Source organism: Amphibalanus amphitrite, unplaced genomic scaffold (assembly GCF_019059575.1).
Source record: "Amphibalanus amphitrite isolate SeventyFive unplaced genomic scaffold, NRLGWU_Aamphi_draft 000788F_arrow, whole genome shotgun sequence".
NCBI lineage: Eukaryota > Metazoa > Arthropoda > Thecostraca > Balanomorpha > Balanidae > Amphibalanus > Amphibalanus amphitrite.
In genome coordinates, this window is record NW_024882282.1 from 242877 (window position 1) to 264362 (window position 21486).

Here is a 21486-nt window from a genome sequence, read left to right on the forward strand (position 1 = left end):
TCGTGACCGGCCCTCCCGAGTGGCCGCTCGGTTGGAGCCGCTTGGCCGTACTGCCTCCAGCCGCGCTGTCTGCTGACGCATCAAACAGACGGCGTGGCAAGGGTATGCGCCTCTGACGATTTGATGTAGACCAGCATGTTATTACTTGTTGATTCGACTATAGCAACACTAAACTTACTCAAAACGTTGGTCATTTTTGCGCTGGATGTATTCGTCCGATGATAATGGGTGTTCTGGTTTTAACTGACCTCTCCCATTCATTTATACGAATTATGTAAATGGAGGACACATACCTAGGTACCGCTGTCAACACAAGTCTGGTCACCGCTCACTTTGGGATGCCCGCCATGCCGGTTGGTTCACCGTGAACTTGGAAAGTCTTGCCGGCTCTCCGCCCACTTAACTTTCCGGTCACACGCCTACATCCTGTTATTTACGGTAATGGAATGCGGCAGTCATTCAAAAGTCACATCTATTCAGGCCCCTCCCTCTCTGTGTCCTTTCCGTGACCTCTGACATTGTGATGCCAATCAGTTGCGGCGTGTCTGCTGCGCCGTTTTCGGGGTCGTTTGCAGGCGGGTGAGCGGGCGGGATGGGGAGGGCACTCTGGAGGGCGTTCGCACACCTCACGCTGGGCCGGCTGTTCGGGCGCGTCGCTCAGCGGCTGCAGCCCGGCGTGGTGCCTCCCACTCTCCCCGGCTGCAGCGACTCTGATGCTGATGGATGGCTGTATGTTTGTGTGTCCTGCAGGCCCAAGTCGCCGCCCAACAGCCCGAACCCCGAGTTTGCCACTGACCTGGAGGAGCTGCGCGACTACTACCTCAACAAGGTGAGCAGCCCCACACCGGCCGGTCAGCGCGGCTCCCAGGGGGAGGGCGCCGGGCTGTCCGTGTCGGCCCGAGGGTAGTGTGCGGCCCGGGTCTGTATACCGCCGCGCGATGTTGGCCAGGTGTGGGTGAATCCAGCTGATAATTGGCGTAAGGCGTGTGGTATCAAGGTGAAATCTCGCGGAACTTCACCTTGTATCGGATGGAGATCGCATTTTGGTGGCGACCGTTCGCCTTGCTTACACAAGCAGTGACGAAGCGGAGGTGCATTATCGCCTGACGGTGATTGTCACGGGCAAACCCAACAGAGCTACTTCAGTTCACAACACACACGCTATCAGGCCCGTTTGCTCATCATGACTCACGATATGCAGGTGTGCTTGGTATTACGGGTCTGGTCGCCCTATCCAGTGTCCACCATGGACCGGTGTCCGGTGGACAGACAGACTGCAGTCTTAGGCCGCGTTCGATGTCTCCTCAGACGAAGAACATTCTACACAGAATATTCTATTTTGCGTTCGATGAAGCACACAGTCGGACGACGAGACCGGCCATTTTGTGCGCCACTTACACAACGTGCGTCAGTTTCGAAAAGACCCAAGTTTACGTTTCCATAGAGACCGCGCACAAATGTCACAACTTCTGCAAACAGCTGCTGCGCCGCTTTTGAAATACGCGCCATCATTGCCTCTCTGCCCACCGTAGCACGCTCAAAAGATTCTGCGCGGACGGCAAAGATTCTACGTGACGTCACGTAGAATCTTTGCCGTCCGTGCGACATCGAACGGCATTTTGGGCCCGGATGGCATAGAATCTTCGTCGTCCGGGAGACATCGAACGCGGGGTTAGTCTTAGTACAGACTGCAGGTCCGCCGTCCGTCCCCCGGAGCCAGCCAAACGGCACGGCGTCCTTGTGGGTCGGCGGGCGGGCGGGCGGGCAGGCTCCATCAGCCGTGCAGATGGCCGGCACACCCGCCGGAGCTGGGGCTGGGCTGGGCTGGAGCTGGAGCTGGGGCAGCCGTCAGGGCCGCCGGGACGACCGAACGGCCGGCTGGCGGGCACGGCGCCGCCAGCCGCTCCCAGGGCGACCTCAGAGCAGCCTGCTTATAGTGTTATTAAATTTGTTTATTTTAACATCTTTCATTTTGCTTGATTGCCTGCAATCTCGCTCTCTCAAGTGTCCCGCGTTGCACAGTATGTAGCTTGCGCCTTGCTCAATGCTCATTCTTCCTTCTCTGTGCCGGTTTATGATGAAAGAGGAACACATAAGTCACACCTGTGCAGGCTTACTGCCCCTTTCCGTCAATGTCGCAGTGGCCTTTTTTTTCGCCAGCGCTGTGGTCCATTCGCGGGTTGGGTGGCTGCCGCCGGGCCTGTCGTTCTCCGTGCAGCCAGTGTCCATGTTTGTGCGGGTCATGTTTGTCCGTCCGGCCGTCACTATTTTGCACCGGCCGCGGTGACGGAGCGCCTTGTCTCGCGTTTTTCTCTAGCTTTGTTCGCCAGGCGCGGGTTGCATCAGCCTCGGGCCCCGTCTGCATCGTTTCATCAGCGGGGCGGGTGTGGGGTGGGGTGGCGGCGGCGGTTCCGGGCCGCGCCGTCTCCTCCGAAGAGGTACCGGGTGCGGCCCAGTGCCCTGGGACACCAGAGGGCTGTAGGCTGCAGGCCCACCCGACAGCGACCGCAGGCCAGGTCGGCTGGTGGTCTTCAACGATTAGGCAGCCCGCGGACAAAATCATCAGCGTACTTGGTCCATCCATGGTGTACAGAGTTCTATGGTCCATCCTATCCGTTATGCCTATTTCCATATGTCCGCTCTGTGTCCGCTATGCCCGCTTTGCAGTACTGCCAGCAGGCGACCATGCCTTTCCCAATTTTTACGTAACTGCAGCTTCACAGGATCTATCATCTGCTCCACCCTACCGAGCTTGAGGATTAGGGGAAGTTGGGGGAACGCCGAATACTTTTTTTCTGACGCCCGTAGCACGCAAGGTAGACAACATAAGCTATTCTTGTGGGCGTCATTCGAGAGGCCAGTCTTTTGTCTTTCAAACATACCAGGCGCATTTGATGAATTCGCATACCGCTAAGCGCAAAAACTAAAAATATCAAAGAACTGACTTTTTCGGCGTTGCCCCGGACTGCGGGGAAAGCCGAAAATGGGATAAATGATCTACGAGGAATGCCGACATTTATGTTTTGCCAATTTATCTCAAACTTTATCCAAAATTCATCAAAGCTGACACGCGTTTTAAGAGCTTGAGGACGCTTGGTGCACACTGGAAGTTGTAATTGTGTGATATAATAAGAAAATGCCAGGTAAATCATTCCTTATAGGTAACAGGCCGTTGTGCCGGCTGAAAGTGTAATTTGTTTGACTAAAAATACGCATTGCTATTCTACAGCAGTAAAGTCCACGTAGCGTGTTTTAACGTGCGTAATTGCACGTTTTAGGCATTACCCCAGCCAGCCATACTTTCATTTGCAGGCCCATAACTTTTAAACGTGCTGTATAAATTTCAAATAGGCAGCACACTTATGCAAAGACATGCTGAAGATTACTTGACCGAATTGGCCAGACAAACGGTAGCATAATGAGTAAGAAATGCAGCTTCAAAGGCGCATGTAGTACAAGGGAAACGTACCTTGAAAACGCTTTTGGCGCCCTCACAGCCGAAGTATTCCAAATGACGACTCGTAACAAACATGCGATAATTGTAGTCACTTAAGCTTCAGAGCATCACTGAGGCGTGGCATCCATGTCGTACGGTTTTAGAAATATCTCGAATTTCGGCTTTGCCCCAACTCCGGCATTGCCCCAACTTCCCCTAAATGGAAATGTTAAGTAATCCAGCGTTCCGGGAAGCCTTACCGGGGATGCCTCGGGACAATAATATACAATACAATAATATGCAGTACTGACGGAAATTATCTTAACAAGTAGCTTTGCTTATTTCCTCCATCTGATCTGTTTCTGTGTCACGTGCCGACAGCCTGCCACAGAGCGCCCGTGCTCTGTCCGCTGTAGGCTGGGTTTTCTGTAATCCGTGTACCGCAGCTGGTGCAGTCCGGCGGCCGGTGTCGCTCGTCTGTCACGGTGACAGGTGGGCCGGGCAGGACGGTCGCTGCCGAATCCCACCGCTCTGGTGTGGGTGGCGTCGGCGGCAGGCTGGGTGGGGCGTAATCCGCCCGCCCGCAGAACAATGCCTCTGCCAGCCGCCCAGCCCGCATACTGGCGTCAGCCCGGTGTCGGTGGGCTGATGGGGTGTTCGCGTGTGGGACAATAGGTGCAAGGGGGTACACCTGCTTTCTTACGCGGATTTCATTACCGGCATATGTTGTTTTATTGGCAGCTCTATGTTACCGAGCTATGATATCGCCTCCTTATTTTATCGGGATGTGTATATTTCTATGTAACTATGTGCCGTATTCAGCTGCGTGGTCTCCCCTCGGCAGTAATTCACACACCGGTACGATTTTACGGTAGTTTTACGACAAACATACTACGACCATTGAGTGTCAACACATGGCGGAGATTCCGAGCACGCATGCTTCGTCTTTAGACCCAAACGCAGCGTTTTTTTTTTAATGTGCGGGCTGACAGCAGGCTTTTTACGTGTTATAGGGGTTTGCCGGTCATTCTTTTGAGCGACCGGCACCGATATCTTCCAGTCCCCGTAATCGGCCATGGTGCGGACGACGCGACAGCTCGACGCCAAGCACCGGCGGCTTTCTTGGCTGTGGGAGCCGTGATCGTCAATTTCAAGGACTTGGGCTGTCATTGTCTTCTGTCCTGTTGCGTCAGACAGGATAACCAAATGGATATAAGGCGATTACGAGCTATTCTAAATATAGCTGCGTCTTTTCCGTTCACATGCATTCCATAAGAGATTGGTTATGTTATAAACGAATCCGCAAGCGCATATTCAACGTGCCGAGTCGCCGACATTCATAAGGACGTTTGCTATTCACTCTGATAGATGCTTATGGCGGAACCGCGACCATCTGACAAATCGCCCACCTTCTCCTTTGTTTTCGTTGCACGCCACTTCCGACTGCACTTGGCTTGTTTTGTGAGATCAACCGCCAAGTGTCTGTTAGTGTGAACGTTAATTAAACAATCAGCGCTGATCCAGAGATACGTTCTATTTCCGTCCAACTGGTTTCTGGTACCACTGATTCAGGGTGACACTTAATCAACACGCCGAGGCATACCCGCACGCGCGCTGTAGGGTTTTTTTGTCTCTTGCCGGCTAAACCCGTCTCCTATCATCTTCACTATCCACTACAGTACTTTCCTCGCTTACCCATGTTGTTTTCCTGGTAAAACAGTGCATCTTTGGACCGTTGCCTGTGATGGTTGAGGAATGAGGATTTAAGCGTAGCAGACTGGTCAGTTCTCAGTCTGGTGCGATCCTTTTTCCACGAACTGTATTACCGTGATGCCACTGAATCTGGAGCAGTACGAGTGAATATGATCTGAATGAGTGGCTAATTACAGCGGGTACAGAGACGGTGTCCCCTCAACGTCACTGACCGGTGAACGGTCCGCCGCTTTTACGTCACTGACCGGCGACTCATGATTCACCTGAGGAAGGAAGACCCACGAACTTCTATTTTCGCTGTTTACCTTTGACGTGGCTTGGCACATCGCCTCCGCGCCTGTTCAGGATGAGTCTCGACTCCGCCACACGATGTCGCCGACAGGAGGATTGATGGCTCGGGAGACCAGTGACCAGAGGCGATACAGACCGCGGCTTCCCACCCGTCTGTCCCATCCATCCATGCAATGTTCGGGCTAGTGTTCGTTTCCCCACTAGTATGCACCATACGAGGGGCTCCCCAGGCTCCGGACCCGTATTACCGTGTTTTGAACCGTGACCGACAATGATGCCGCGTCACTGTCCGCTGATGCAGCGGCGTGCACCTGTTTGGGCAGAAGCGGGGCCTGTGTCCGTTCGCCCTTGTCAGCGCTGCTCAGCGCTCAGTCCATGGCGCCGGTCTGTTTTAGGCGTTATGTTTAATGACCGCAGCAGAGTAGTAGCCAGCACGAGGGAAACTTCGCGTTGAGGGTGATGAAATCACGCCCACCTCCCGATCCCACGCCCGGTGGGTAGGTACGGGTCTGACGTGACGTGACGCGGCGCGCCGTCCGCCCGTTGTGACTCTGTCCACCTGTTGTCGGCACGGGCCCATGGTGGGAGCGGGCCAGGTGCGCGCGCCTCGCCCACCGGCACCGTGACATCGACACACGAGCGCGGCCGAGACCGACGGCAGGGCTGAGGGCTGGGAGGGTGCGCTGATTGCTGAGGCCGGGCGTAAAACGGGACGGAGTGTGCTAATGGCGCATTTGAAGCGTTGATCTTTGAAGTGGAATGACTTAGCGATCTCAAGAGCTTGTGCGTTGCTGTCGAGCATCTCTGTAGTGCGCTGTTCAGCTCCTGTCGAGAGTTTCTGAGCATGCTCCTCCTGTTTGGGACCGCCTTATCAGACGCACCGTCGCGCTCTGGCTCGCGACGCACCGTCACGAACACTCTCGGCTCGTGACTCATCACGCCCGCCCGCCTCCGTGGTCGTGACACTGTTAATACGGCGGCACCATGGCGTGCCGTGACTCGCTGTCTCGCACATCACCAGCCTCTGTGTGACGGGATGACCAGATAGATTTGTTTCATCATCGGTCCGCACTGCCAGTTACGGCTCCCTCTGGTCCGACCAGGAGCTGCTCCGGTCGGGGTTCGTGCTCGTAGCTGCTGGCCGGGCAGGGCCGACGTTAGTGCACTCAGGGGCCAGCGCACACTGCGATGTGCGGTGTATGGAATGCGTGCACCATCTCAGCTCCGAGACGTGGTGGCTGAGGTTTGGAGAGCGGTAGGGTGGGACGCAGGTGCTCGCTGGGCGCACGCTCCGGGACGGGGTGGGCGGGGCGGCACCGCCACAGTGCGCCCTCAGTGCACACCTGGCTCGCCGCTGGCGGACCGTTCCCGGCCAGTGAGCCGCTATTTTTGTCGGCAAACGCGCCGAAACCTGAGCTGTGTTGGTTTCCCGGCCGGCACATACGCCGCTAATTCCTACCACCGCGGCCACCGCCGTCGGGGCGCCGTGCCGATCTGTTCGGTCCGGTCTGCTTTGTTTTCTGGTGACCTTGCAATCGTACGCGAAATGATGCATGAGCTGGCCAGTGCTCACGGAGTCCCGAGGTCATTTTCCGGATTTATTGTGTGTATGTTTTGTTTGCCGGGATTGCATCAGCCGCTCCGTTGTGAAAACCTTCAATGCAAAAAGGAGTTGAGGTTTGTAGGTGTGCTCTGGAATGAGCGGCGACAGCGACTGACGAAATCACAACAGCCATTGGACGTTTTCCTCACTCAAAGGCTCGCTGTGGACAAACGAGATCGTGCCTGTTTGAGACCCATCCAGATGCTGTTGATGCAGATTGCAGACATTGTTTTGGTAGTGGTATTTATCGAGACCGGTCTGCCTATCCCGTCCAGACCATGGACGCCGCAGGGTGTTTTTACTTGCTCGGTGGCTCCGTATTCGTCGGGTGTGAAGGCCATGGAGGGGTTTAATTGCCGCCGGCCATGCGGTGTTTGGCCTCGAGCCGCACCATTTACCGCCCCGCCTCGGTGGGGCGTACGCTGCTGGCGGCGCCATGGTCTGTGGCGTCCCCGCCTGTTTACCATGATACCAGCGGGTCTGATGGACAGCGGCACGGTAACCGGGAACCACGGTAACCGCAGTAACCACGGTATTAGGAGGCAGGAACCGAGATCACCGGGGAGGGTAGCCGGCTGACCCAGTCGTGGCTGGCGGACAGACAGCCGTCTATCCGCGAGCCGGCTGCTGTGTTAGGCCCCTGTTAGTTGTAGTTCCCTTGATTAGCGAGTAGCTGTATGAAAGGCTGATGTAGTGGTGCTGTGCCTGGTTTGGTGCCGTTTTGTGAGATGGCCGGGGGATGAGATGATAGGCGGAGCTCTCAGATAGGATGAGATAAGCCATAGACATTTGTACACCCAGGTCACACAGAGGTCTATGGATGAGCTGTACGGATCAGTGATAGCTCCGTCTCAGGAGGATGTTCGGGGGATGGGAGGAGGGGATGTTCTGACCAGTGCACAGTGGCCCTTTTTCAGAATTAGCACGCATAAATCCAAAATATTTTTTCTCCTCTTTTGAGTAAAAAGCAGTCTAATCGTGTGCAAAACATTCCAAACTATCCGATGGTGCCATTTTTACCTCCTAAAAAATAATTATCTTTGGTAAAACTGACCGCAAACACGAAGTTTGTCGAGAGGCGCGCGGACACCACCGGCGGACCCTAAAAAGTAGGATAAGATGAACATCAATTTGTAAGGCTTTCGGTGAGAAAATATTAAAAATTAGTGGCATGGCTGTGAAGCTGAGTTTACGTAGAAGCCCTAGAAACCACAATTTTCATTGTACAAACTTAAATAGACCACTTTTGCCAAATATTGTGGACACAATAACAGGACAATTATTAACTGGAGATGGCGGCATACATATGAAGCTTTATGTTAAGTAGCACACTCTGGGACATGTCGTATTATACATCGTTCGAATCGCCGATCTCTTCTGACCATGTCCACCAAAGGGCATCGCGCCATTTTGCGCCATTTTGCTTCTACGGTGGATAACGTGAGCCAGTTCAGTCCGCGAGCGGCTGTGGCTCCTGTCCGATACGACTAAGCTCATTGACCTGGCCTGGTGTCACCTGGTGTGCGCCTAAATGTGGCTTGACTTTTGCCATAAGATGTGCTTATTGAAATGTCATGTAGGCATAACGCTGCGCTCAAGAAAAACTGTCCGATTTCTTGTCGCGTTTGATGTCCAAGCCGCACAAGTCCCGTGGTCGGCTTAAGATCTAACGTCAAAAGCGCCTATGTGTTTGTATTGGTCGCGTCGCGCTGACCTTAGTTGCTGCCCGGCCGGGGCCGACTAACGGTGGCTGGCAACAGCTGTAGATGCGGTCACGTGACGCCCTGGGGCGTCCTGGCGGTCAGTGCAGCGCGGTCGGTTGGCGGGCTTGCGTTCGGAGCGGCCTGGGCCGGCGGGCGAGCCGTGCGAACGTGCGCCAAATCTTGGGCCGAGCGGCCTGTCGCTGTTGGGCCGAATCTCCTTGGGCAGTTCGTTTCTTTTCTTCTCTTTGCATTGGCAGGGAATACGTCCTTGATCACGTGGTGATGTCTTGCACCACTTTCAGGTAATGTGAGAATTAATGCGTGCTAATTCTGAAAAAGGGCCACTGTGCAGTGACTGTTCTGTTTCAGGAGGATGTTCTGGGGATGGGAGGAGGGGATGTTCTGACCAGTGACTGTTCTGTTTCAGGAGGATGTTCTCGGGATGGAGAAGAGCACCGACTGGGTCTGGGACTGGAGCAGTCGGCCCGACCTCACACCGCCAAAGTCAGTACCGGTACACGTACCTACCTGAAATAATAACAATAGAGGTGCCTGCAGAAGCACTGGTACCATTACTTTTCACCAGTGCCGCTGCCTGTTAGCTGTATTATTACGGAAATATGTAGTATGTATTTCGTTTCAAATTGTTGTTGCAAGGTGCTGTGCTGCGGTTCACAATGCAGTTGCGCCGTCTGTAAGGTAAGGCTTCCTTGAGCAGGGAGTGGAAAATTGGTGTATAAACAGTTGCTGTCAAGTGGAAAATTGAGGCACTGAAGCGAGTTTAACGAATGAAACTTGTGCCTTGTTCAGAGGCAGAACGCCTCATATAAGTATACGGTATGCAATTGTACACTGGGCTGAGTACTGTCAGGGAATAGGGATCATAAACAATTAATTCTCTCTCTCAACGTGGCAGTGGTTGTGTTGGGTCTGCCGTCTATCTCGTTGCAAAAAAGTAATACCTACTTATTTCGGGTTGCCGAATGGCTCTTTTCTATAGTGGTTAGGGGGAGAATGCTGTTTTTATTTTCGTCGTATCAACCTGCGGTAGACGATAATTCCCACCGTTTGTTCAGTGCAGGTCAGTGCAGCAGTGCTCTGACGAATGGTGTTGCGGTCGGCGGTGGCCGGCTGGTGAGCCGTGGCCCGTGGGCTGAGTGAGCTGTGGCTGTCAAACAGCCCATTGTCTGTGGTCCGCTGTGTGCCTGTATCCTCCCACCACCTCGCTCAGCTTCCGACGACGCTTTGCGTAGTCGGCTGGCAGTCGTCTTTGTTCTTTTTTATCTTGGATGTGCTTGCATCACAATTTACCTCGCCAGTAAGGGGTATCTTCAGATGATGATACCCACCGAAGCTGTGGTCATGCTCCTCTGACACGCGTTCCTTGACGGTCAGAATGCTGAAAATATGCACCTTCGTGCTCTTAGTCTTGGTCAACAGAGTCGATCCACAAGCACACGGCGTACCCACCCGCCGACGAGCGGCACGGACCGTCCCGCACGGCGTGCCGGCGCTGGTTTGATTCGGTTTGGTTTGGCCGCGCTGCCGGCTGTTTGTTAGCGGCCGGCGGCGCCTGGTTTCAGAGCCGAGCCGCGTCTCACCGTGTGCATGTATGTGTGCACAGCTGCGCGGCGCGTCAGACTGAGTCACCGGCCGCCGCCTGGTGTGCCCGGTCACGGCGCCGGCCGAGGCCGACAGAGGTGTTTAGAGTCGACAGACGGAGTCTCAGGTCATGTAGGTAGTGGAGGCCACCGTCGTGTCGCGGTGTGGCTACGATAGTGCTCAAACGTGTGATGGTGTAACTAAAATCAGCCAAGGGGAGCTGCGATGGTGTGACTGAAACTAGAAGGAAGAAGCAGAGTTCGGGTTAATGGGTTATTCAGGATAGGAGGGGCAAGATTTCCGCGCTGAGAAGGTTGTCCGATGTCCACTATCCAGACCTAATTGAATACAAGTCATACGAGTTGCCCAAATACTGTCTGTATTGGGAACCGTATGCTGGACGTGTATGATCTCCGCAGTTGTTTGGTTTGTTTGGTAACCCGAGTGTCACGGCGCTCCGTTGGTCCAGCGTCGCCTGACGGCCGTCTGGGCCGGTCGGTATCTGGCCCAGCAGCCCATGCCCAGTCAGCCGCGGTATTTGGCCGCGGCGGACGTCCTGTGGGGCAGGCTGGATTGTTGTTTGTTTTAATGGGGCTCATCTTGTTTGCCCTGGGTGAATTCGTCTGTTTATCGAATTCCAACGCGATCTGGTATTATTGAAATAATCGCTCCAGCGTATAAGTGACAGATCTGTTAGTCTGCATGTTTATGCCTCTGTTAGCGTGTTTTGTGTGTACTATTCACGTTTTCGATCGCTGCCATCCACCGCTGCTGACGCCTCTGGGCTGTGTTCGCAGAGACTGGCGGTTCCGACACCCGACCGGGCTGACCAACCGGGCGCTGAGCATCCGCAACGCCAAGGTGGGCAACACGGGCATCTTCTCGCGTGGCGTGCTCTGCACCTTCATCGTCACCAACATCCTGTCGCTGCTGCTCGGCGCCGGCCTCGGGTGAGTTGTGAGCTAGGGTTGGGTCAGTTGTGAGCCAGTTGTGAGCTAGCTGCAGGGTGGGTGAGAGGCGGGGAAGGACGGGTGCTGGGCTGGGGGAGGGCGAGTTCTGAGCTGGTGGAGGTGAGTACTGAGCCAGTTGTGAGCTGGGGAAGGGTGAGTGCTGATCCAGGGAAAGGTGAGCTAAGTTCCTGGCGGTAAGGAGGCGCCCGTTTCAGTAGCACACCGGTGCTGAGCTTACCAAGGACGCTCTCAGGTGACTCACCAGTTTTCCGCTGACTGGTTTTGGTAAGTCAATATACCCTGGTTTTGGTAGCGGAGAGATGACTGAGCAGAGCCGAGTGCTGACTCGTGTGCGGGTCAGACCACCGATCGCTACCGTTTGTGCTGAGCCAGCGCGGTGATATGAGACTGACCGGCCCGTGACCTCCGGGGTCGGCCGGCTCGCCTTGACCTCAGGCTCCTGAGCTGACCTCTGACGACCCGGTCGGCCGGCTCGCACTGACCTCTGGCCGCTGAGCCGAGTCAGCTGCTGCAGGAGCCGGACTGGCGCCGTCAGCCCCGCTGCCTGCCCTGGTCATGCGAGACCAGACACGTGTTTCGTGCTTCCCTGGTGAAGCCTGGCTGCCTCAGTGGCCATCACAACCTTCCTCTCAGTGACCGGTAGAGCTAACTTTCCCATATAAATCTGTTGGAGTTGGTTCCCCAGGGAGGGGTGATCGGGCCGACTCCCTCCAGTAACTGATATACTAGATGGTAGTGTCCGTCATCCGGTGACTCCCGGCCGTGGGATGACGTTGGGCGTTTGTAGCTGGAAAACGCTGCCGCTCGGATAATGAAACGCCGCCCTGTTGGACCAATTTGCGCTATTGGCCGCGGCTGCGAGCCGGAGTGGCCGGCTGGCTGTTTTGCTCGACTGACGGTGGCGTGTCGAGTAACTGCCGACACTCGTTGCCGGGTAGTACTACGGACAAACTGTGGGTGTGTGAGCGGGAACAGGGAGGGTCCGACACACCGTGTGAATAGGCCCGTCACGCAACAGTGTCCGGTGTCCGCCGTCCAGTGCAGCTGTTAGAGCTGTGTATTCTGAAACGCTTCTTCGTTCATATCTTTCTCCGACTCATTAATTTTAAGCATTTTCACACTGGATGCGGTTTTTATGTGAAGAAGCAATACCCTGAGTGGCATGAATATTGTGTTAGTACCGTTATGATAACGGTCCTTTGCATCGCTTTCGGTGCGTCTGTCACGATATTACGTCCGACTGGTGACGATCATTATAAGCACCCGTCCCCTCCTCGTCCACCTTCCGAAGGGCGGTCAATGACAGCTCCGTTAAGTACGAGCTGGGATCACATCACGGCCAGCTGCTCGTCTGTCGCCCACATCCGGGTCACTCGAGTCTCTCTGTGTGTGCCCTCCCCGAATACAGCTCCGCCAGTTCAGTACCTACCTGCGGCGTGGCGTTCCAGCCGCCCGTTCTGCACCTCTCCGTGCCGTTTGTATCGTTCAGTGACTGCTGTCAATGCGTTACGGGCGCCATGTCCTGTGACTGACACGCCTCCTGTGCCGGCAGCTACTGGCTGAGTAAGAAGACGGTGGTGCTGCAGCTGGTGCCGCTGGACTAGGCGCCGCGCCGGTCGGCCGCGCCGCCCCGACCCGGCGGCCGGCACATGTGATATGGGACTGAGGGAGACACTGGCGGGCAGTGAGGACGGTGCGGCGGGCACCCGCCCCGGGCACTGCCGACTCGACACGCCGCGACGACACGATTCGGGCCATACCGGCTGTAACCGGTGTGCTGAGCGGCCGGCTCGGCCTCATCCGACAATAATTATTGGCAGCGCTGAGGGCGCGGCCCAGCGGCGGTGGCGACCCCTGCCGTGGAGACTTTGGCGCTGTCTACGGCAGTGTCGTTAGCGACGTCTATCGCCGGCCTCTGCACGGTGACCACCGCTGAGAGCTGGTCCCAGTCGACTGGCGAGGTCCGTGGCTCTCTCAGCTGGTGTCGTGAGGCCTGGAATCGGCTGCCGCCAGAGGAACACCTTGGCTAGCTGTCGGATGGCCGATGCTAGGTATTCGCGATCACCACAGTGCTAAATCGGAATGTCGCGACGGTTTCTCGGATAGTGCATATTGTTAGTTACTTCTTATTATGGTTTAGCTCCGATGAAATGTATTGTAACTTTGAAACCCGGTGCATGCATGTATATTTTTGTATTCTTTCTATATGTTTATATCATTGACCCTAACCTGCTCTATAAATGTCCAGTTTTAGCCTAATCTCTGTGGAAAGATGTAAATCTTCTTGAAGTCATCTTACGCAAAATTGTTGTACACGTATGTGAAAATACGTGTTCAGTCATGCTAGCCAAATTTTACCGATGTCTGCTTCCGTGTCACCACGCTGTTGCTGCCCCAATGGACTATAATTGCCACCTGTGATGTATTTTTGTACCGTTAAATCGCGGTCGGCGGCCTGGCCCGCGAGTGAGGCGCGGCGGTCCGCTCTTGTGTTTCTGTCTGTAACTGGACAGTCGGGCAGCGGTCCGGCGCGCGGCACACTACGGCGCCAGCCTCTGCTGGACGGCAGCGCGTCTGCACGGCGCGGGCGCCGGATCTTCAGTCCCGGGCCGGTCCTGGCGGGCCGCTGGAGCCCTCTGTGCGGCGCGCGGTGACTCGCCGCTCGGGACCGGGCGCCGCCAGCGCCGCGCGCGCGCCTACTGTCCCCAGTTAAAGGCCCGGCATCGGTAAGATCGCTTTAACTAGGTGTAGTGTGGCGTGACGCGTCCTCTGCGTACTTCTAGTTCCAGTTAGTTCAATAAACTCTTTTATGTTGACCTTTTTTCGGGCATTGGAAAGCATTGATTTTGTGGTGCACATGAAGGAAATGTTGGGCGGATTTTGTATCAGCTATCTATGTTGACTTTCTTAAGAAAGTACTGAAGAATACCATGTACCGGGAGTGCGAGCGCAAACGCTTATATTGACTGTCGTTGACAGCGGTGAGGAGCTCGAGGTTGAGGGTGCTCAGACGCTTTCGCGATGGGTATCATTTTCCATCATGCATACCTGCCGTCAAAAACGACACATTCGTGATAGGTCGATTGGCTGGAAAAGGATATACACTTGGCTTTACTTCCGTTTTCTTACTTTTCTTCGCGAGATTTCATGTGTTGATATTTGACTGGGGCAGGGAAAATGTTGAAATATTCGCAGTTTTTCATCTATACTTAGGTACAGGGGCGTCGGCCACGGAACTTTTATCGCTTTCGGACGGTGGGCACTGGGCAAGGCTGCCATGGGTGAGATTGCTTCGAGCATTTTCTTCATTATTTTTGACACTTTCGAACGCCGCGTACCACGTGTCGCTACGTCCCAGCCAGCAATTTGGTTTGGCTGAAGTCCGTTTTGCCCTGGCAACGATCCGACCTGCCAGATTTGAACCGGCGTATGTGGACGGAACGCTGTCGGAACAGGGTGGTTTTGGGTCAATATAGCTCTATTCCGGCTAACCAGTCTTTGCCGTAGCGCTTTGGTATGGTTTCAGACCGCCAAGACCGGCTCAAGTCCAGCTGCTTGCCACGGCGTGCCATGGCCAGGCCCGGCTGCCTCGTAGCTGCTCTGGCTTACTGCGGCTGAAGTACGGTTGAGGTCATAGGCGGCGGAACGATTTGAGACTAGGCCCAGGGGCCGAGTTGAAACGGGGGTGGGGGGGGCGTGACGCCCCTCTCCCAGCACGACAAAAAACTCAGACCACCAGCACGGCGCGGGATGTCGTCGCCCAGGCCTTTAGGGGTTTCACTTTATTCTTAGAGAAGTTTTCATGGTAGGGTAGGTTTCGAAAAGAGAAACGACCCAAAATTAGACAGGGGAGGGGGAAATACCTTAGATTTGGGCTGCGTAGCTGATGGATTTTTGGTGACTCCGACTCCGACTCTGGGTGGAACTGTCGACTTCCACCGACTCCAAATCTGACTCCGGCTCCACAGTCCTGCCATGGGGCCGCGTAGTCGACGGATTTTCGGTGACGTCGACTCCGACTCTGGATCTGGTTTCCAAAATCGACTGACTGCGACTCCGACTCCGCAGCTCTGCCCTAAATGCCGTATTGGATCTGCCAAGTGCCAGTGATGGTCGCATCATTCAAAAACTTTGTTAATTTAGGCCAAAAATGTGGAGACAAAGTCACTCTCTGCCACCGAGTTTTAGGAGACAACGCCTTATCCACTAGGCCACGGGCAAGATTATTACAGATGACCACGGGTAGGACTAGTGGATAAAACGATAAGGAATTTTGGTATCAAAATATGTATCAGTCAGCGACTCATAAATGTTAGTGATTAGAATGATCTACGTATATTTTTTACAACTTAAGTGTAGAATATTACCAGCATATAGCACTACGACACAACGCATTTAATTTGCTAGCACTGCATCATGAAAATGACGTCATAAGAGACTTATAAAAGGAAAATATAAAACTCAGCTGTCTCATTCGAGAACCTTGAACAGGCAGGTCGCTGGCGGATGTAGCGAGGTGGGGTTCGCTGTTTGTTTCTTTGTGTTTTGTAGCGCTTATTTTGGGGTTAGACGTCTTCCAGCTTACCTCATCATACACGCTTCTGGACTGGTAATCGAAGAGGTATGTTTTTCTTATTGGTACTATTAGTGACTTCGAAATATCATGTTTTTCTTAAGGGCCACATTTGTCTCAATTGCCTCGATGCATATTGTTGAGTTAAAACGCCTGAAATAACATGGAGTGTTTTCTGTTTATTGTTCTTTTAATAATGATTTAATACTTCAGTTTATATTATGCCATCATAGGCACATAACACGAATAAAAGCAGTAGCGGCGGAACACCTTCAATTAAGGGGGGCAGTGCCGACTTTCGGTCCCATTCTTTCCATGCAACGCCCGTAGGGCTAATGTTGAAATGCCAAAATCAAAGGGGGCATGGTGCCCCTGTGCCCTCCCCGTTCCGCAGCCTATGAATAAAAGGAAGTCACACTAAAACAAATACACACTGCTGAGAATCATGCCCTCCAATTCGTCTGTGCCTCCAGACTAACCTTTTCAACTGTGTGTTTGAACGCAGAGCTAAAAATGTTTGCCACATCAGCATTGTGTACTGAAAAAATGAATGCAATGTATTAGGTGTGGTTAAAGGTAGACTGCCACCTTTTTTCCACAAAACGGTTTTCACTAGAGCTGAGCCACCTATGTCCCAGACTGAAGTCGGTTTTCCGAAATTCGAACCCGTTTGCGAGAAATCGGAGACCAAAGTTCAGTTTGATGCCATTTTTTTAGTCCAAGAAAACCGACATCTCTACTGTTTATCGATAACTTTGAAACATGAATTTTCTTATCTTTTGGTAAATATATGTCAAAACTTTGATTGTTTCGAGATCAGAGAAGAATTTTGGAGTGTCAAAATAAAAGTTAAACTTATATATTCAGTAGTTCATTTTTTCCAAAAAAGTGTGGGAAATGGGGTTTAACATGGGCCAGACCCATTCCAAATGAGCCATGATTTTTTTAAATGTTTTACGAACTTAAATGCAAAATAAATTAAACATGGCCAATTTCTCATGAAATCATATATTAGTAAATCATAAAATACCTTACTTTTTCAAATAAAATGTAATAATCTTATGACCTTGAAGTCTAGTGATGTGTAAACATTGTCGCTAGACATTAACCGATTGATAATTGTATGAAAATCGACAATTTTTTCGCAATTCACGTGATGATACTTTGTCAGGTGAATTCTAAAATTTTGTTTTGTCCAGGGAATAAATCATAGGCCGATCTGAGAAAACTTTTTGAAGGTGGCAGTCTTCCTTTAACTAGAATGCTAGGTACTCACTCACTCAAACTAGCAAGACTGATGTTTATACACTTGATAAGACTCATCATGCACTGGCCCCAGTGCCACCCGTCTGTGACGACCCCATCCCCCCTATGGTCCCAGTCACGCCCTGTCTGCGATGACCCCGCCCCCTCTGTGCCCACAGGTGGGAATGTATCTCCTGTGCGATGGACAGGGCCCGGCCGTCCAATGACAGCGACTCTCGGCAGCAGCACGAGCGGCCGGCGCCGGCGCGCATCAAGGACACGGCGCGCAAGGAGGCCGGCGCCAGCAGCATCCCCGTGCGCCACGGCGGCCAGAACGGCGCCATGAGCAAGCCGCGCTCCGCCAGCGGCCGCACGTCGGCCAAGGCGGCGCTCAAGGAGCCGCCCGACCCGGGGCCGTCGGCGGCCGTGCGCGCCCTCCGCGAGCGCACCGAGATGGGCTCTAACAGCAGCCTGAACGCCGCCGGCGCGCCGGCCAAAAAGGACCGGCTGCGCTCGCGCAAAAGCACGACGCCGCAGCCGGAATCGAAGATGCGGCCGGCGCTCAAGAAACGCTCATTCAGTGTGGAGGTGTCCGCGGGCGGCGGAAGCCAGAGACGTGCGTCGCCGCATGAGCCTGTCAACGGCGACGGCGCGTCGGCCGGCGCTGGCCACAGTCACAGTCACAGCCACGTGCACAGCCACGGCGGGGGCGGGAGCGGTGGTGGGGGCGGCAAGACTCCTGTGCGTCTCTCTGCCGTGCGACACCGCGACCGTAACCGGCTCGACGGTGGCAAAGTGTCGTTCTCGCCGCAGATCGAGTGGCTGGCGCCGGGCGAGGAGATTGCCGAAAAGGCCGACACAGAGACGGTCAAAGAGTCGGCGCAGCCGGGTGCCGAGTCGCGCCGGCAGGCAGCCAGCATGCGCAAACTCGAGGAGGAGAACGAGTCGCTGCGGCGCGCGATCGAGAACTATCGCGAGCGCGAGCGGTCGGCGCGTGGCAGTGTGGACGGACCGGGCGGCCGGCCGTCACCGGCGCAGACCACCGAGAGCCAGGACGGGCCCGAGGACCCTGAGGAGGACGAGGTCGAAAAGGCCGTGGAGGCGTCGCCCAACGGTCGCTTCCTCAAGTTCGACGAGGAGATTGGCAGAGGCAGTTTCAAGACGGTCTACAAGGGTCTGGATACGACGACGGGCGTGTTCGTGGCCTGGTGCGAGCTGCAGGTGAGTTGAGTGGGCTGCAGAGGCGGGGCCACTCAGCTTTGTGCGCAGCTCTCGGTGGTCGGAGGGCAGGGAGGGTCGTTGTACGTAGAATCGGGTTGGCTGTTTCATGTGCGGGGAGTGACGCGCCATTGAGATGCGGGTCGAAGTCCGGCGTGCCGCCGCCAATTAATTAAAGGAGGCCACATCTGCGCGGCAGCTGGCGAGTGTCCGCTGCGCGGTCACACCTGTGTCGCCGGGTGCTTTAATAGCTCACAGTTGCCCGCTGCCTGAGCGACAGACACCAAGCACTCAGCTCCCGCCCTGGTTGGTAGGAAATACTCTTGTTTCCTTCAATGTCCTTGGACTCTGGGAGTCTGGAGATAATTTGTGCTGGTAGTCAAGCCAATGCTTTCCCAATGACAAAAGTCGCATTTGTTTTGTGGTTTCATGATATGTGTAGATAACCATATAACTTTTTGTGGGTTGTATGTGGAATGCATGCCATAGAGAGACTATAGTTAATGCATACATAGTAATTTTGCAGTGTATTTTCATATAGCAGCTGGCTAAGTAGCTTGGCGTTGATGTGAAAATATGCAATCTATTAAAAACTGGGCGTTCGGTCGTCCAGCTTTCGTAGCGCCTGCGACTGTGCCCATTTACGAACGTTTACGAAGGCAGCGACGCGGACCCTATATGACCTAACAATCGACCGGTGGGGCGGGTCTATGGACAGGGCGCCATCGGGCCGCCAGTTGGGACGCCCTAAAACAGGGACACTCGACGACGACGGGAGGGCCACGGTAATGAGTTTGCCGAGCGATTTGACCGCCGCTCGCCGGTCGACGGCCTTCCGCGCGGACCGACTGGCGGCGGCGGCGACCTTCGGCGGCCGTCCGCCCGCGCCGCGGCCGCGGCCGCCGCCGCGTCTCACCCTTCACGGTACCTGCGCACGGCGCGCCGGCCCAGTGGGAAGTGGCTCGCCGCCGGCCGGGCCGGGCCGCCTGTCGGCCGGATGACGGGTGAATCTCCGACAGGTGCTGTCGGCGGCTCGGCGCGCTGACGCCGCTCCGTTTCATCAGTGCCCGCGATAGTCTGTTATGGTCGCCAGACATCTGTCTGACGAAACCGACTCGCAGGAAAAGGGTCGGCGCGAGAATAATATCACGACACAGTAGTCTGAAGGTCATCCGCCGCTCGAAACGATACGGGGTGGGGCGCTATATACCGCGAAACTATCGGAATGATTGCTCGGCACGGAGTGGGTGAGCGCGTCAGCGGGGTTCGCGGGGCTCGAGACTGCGCGCTCCTGTCGACCTCTGAGCACGGCCGCGGCCGTCTGGCGTCCCGGCGGCGGAGGCGGCGGTTTCCGCCACATACCTGGTGGCGGCGGTGGCGCCGGGCCGACCCGCTCGCTGTGCCGGCCACGGGCGCGGCCTTGCCCCGCCGGCGGCCACCTGTGTCGGCAGGTTTTGCCGAACGGCAGACCGTGGAGCCACGCCGGCAATGGGCTTCTCTGAACGGGCAATCCTTGAACGAGCGGAGAAGGGCGAAGTATAGCGATTGGGGTAAGGTATGACTATCTGTTACAACGAATTTAGGTACTTCTCATAAGCTTTTGATTCACAACCCTCTCACAAATCAGCATGTCGCATATCTACGAACTTCCACTTTTCAGTCCCTGCCCATTTTCCATATAAGCTCATCGTCATTTTGCCGTATATTATAGTGGTAACCACCAGTTTCACTTCTATGTATTTGTATAATACGTTCACTTATTATGGGACATTCACCTGCTAATGCGTTTTCAAAGCATGAATGGCTCTGAAGAGCGTCCTTTAAAGTAAAAAGATTTGCAATACCATATGGGTCATTGCTTATGTAAAAGGTGATATTAGAAGTGGGCTTGGCTTATGTAATGTTAATTTCAAACATGAACCAGCCGGATGCCATTGTCAGTGCATAAACTTGTTTAGCCGGCATCGCGCTGATCATGCTGTCCTAAGGTTCCAGTTATCACCTGCACTGTGTGTATGTGACGGCCTAGTTCAGGCTGCACCCGCCCACTGGTTATGATGCAGTTATGATGCAGCGACAACTCGGTGCGCCTCACTTAGCGTCCTTAGTGACACACTGTCTCTGATTCAGCACCTAACGTCTACATTTGCTGCGGCTCCTGACGTGTGCTGGCGTTCCGGCTTCGTTTCACTCGTGCCATGACACACTATGTCGCGCTTACCGGAAAACTGCAGAGACGAGAGTGCCATGTTTCATCAGAGGCAATGCAGACCTCCCGAGTTCCAACGTTATTAAAGCAGGACGGTCGATAAGGCGGCACTTCCCATCCGTCCCGCCCTCAGCAGGAGCAGCTGTCACTGTGAGCCTCCCCCGTTTGCTCCCCTCGAGGTGCCTATGCGGCTGTGGCTGGGGGCGCCTCTGCTCCGCCGCAGGCGGGTCAGGTCAGACGGAAAATACAGTCGGTAACTGGCTACGGTCGTGTTCGGACGGGGCGCGTGTCCCGTATCGCCGGTGCGCGCACGGAGTGCACGGCGCGTTCCAGCGTTACATGGTGGCAGCGGTGGGATTGTGGCGATGGAGCCTGTGGTGTCCGTCTCCGTCAGTGATTTCCCGACTTACGACGGATCGGGCCGGCCGGAGGACTTTCTCCAACAGTGCTCTAGACTGGCAGAGTTGGGGGGCCTGCCGGACTCCAAGCTCGGCACTATCATCGCGGCCAGGTGTCATGGACGGGCCCTGTCAGTCGTCAACAGCATTGAAGACACTGGAGGTCAGCTGTCGCTAGCAACAGTGACGGAGCAGCTCAAGGCACACTTCGGTGGTGCGAGCGGCTCTGTAGAGCATGCGTCACAGGGCCTGGCGACACTGACTAAAGGAAGCCTTTCAGCCCAAAGCTACGGTCTTCAGGTTCGTCAGCTGGTCCGTCAGGCGTGTCCCGAGATGTTCGGAGAGGACGGCCAAGTGAAGAAAATATGTGTGCCGTCTTATAACGCGGCCCTATATCGACACTTTCTGGTCGGGCTGTCACATGAAGAGAGATGTCTGTTGTCTCGCCAGAAAGCGTCTACATTCGAGCAGTGTCTCTCAGAGCTAACACGAGAGGAGGGCCTGGAAGCGGCAGAGGTGGCCAG

At 54.8% G+C, this 21486-nt stretch overlaps 2 protein-coding genes across 9 annotated transcripts in view; both read left to right on the top strand.

Annotated features, from left to right (window-relative positions):
• LOC122366147 (BCL2/adenovirus E1B 19 kDa protein-interacting protein 3-like) overlaps positions 1-14133 on the top strand; it is a 30383-nt gene extending 16250 nt beyond the window's left edge. The window contains exons 3-6 of the mRNA XM_043338018.1: positions 751-829; positions 9174-9250; positions 11146-11298; positions 12872-14133. Coding sequence (XP_043193953.1) covers positions 751-829; positions 9174-9250; positions 11146-11298; positions 12872-12923 — 361 coding nt within the window. The 3' untranslated portion in view covers positions 12924-14133. The remainder of the gene's footprint in view (positions 1-750; positions 830-9173; positions 9251-11145; positions 11299-12871) is intronic.
• A 1675-nt stretch (positions 14134-15808) lies between these two features.
• Positions 15809-21486, top strand: part of LOC122366161 (serine/threonine-protein kinase WNK4-like) — a 41394-nt gene continuing 35716 nt past the window's right edge. For all 8 annotated transcript variants that reach the window (XM_043338064.1, XM_043338065.1, XM_043338066.1 and 5 more), the window contains exons 1-2: positions 15809-15940; positions 17317-18358. In XM_043338064.1, coding sequence (XP_043193999.1) covers positions 17339-18358 — 1020 coding nt within the window. In that variant the 5' untranslated portion in view covers positions 15809-15940; positions 17317-17338. The remainder of the gene's footprint in view (positions 15941-17316; positions 18359-21486) is intronic.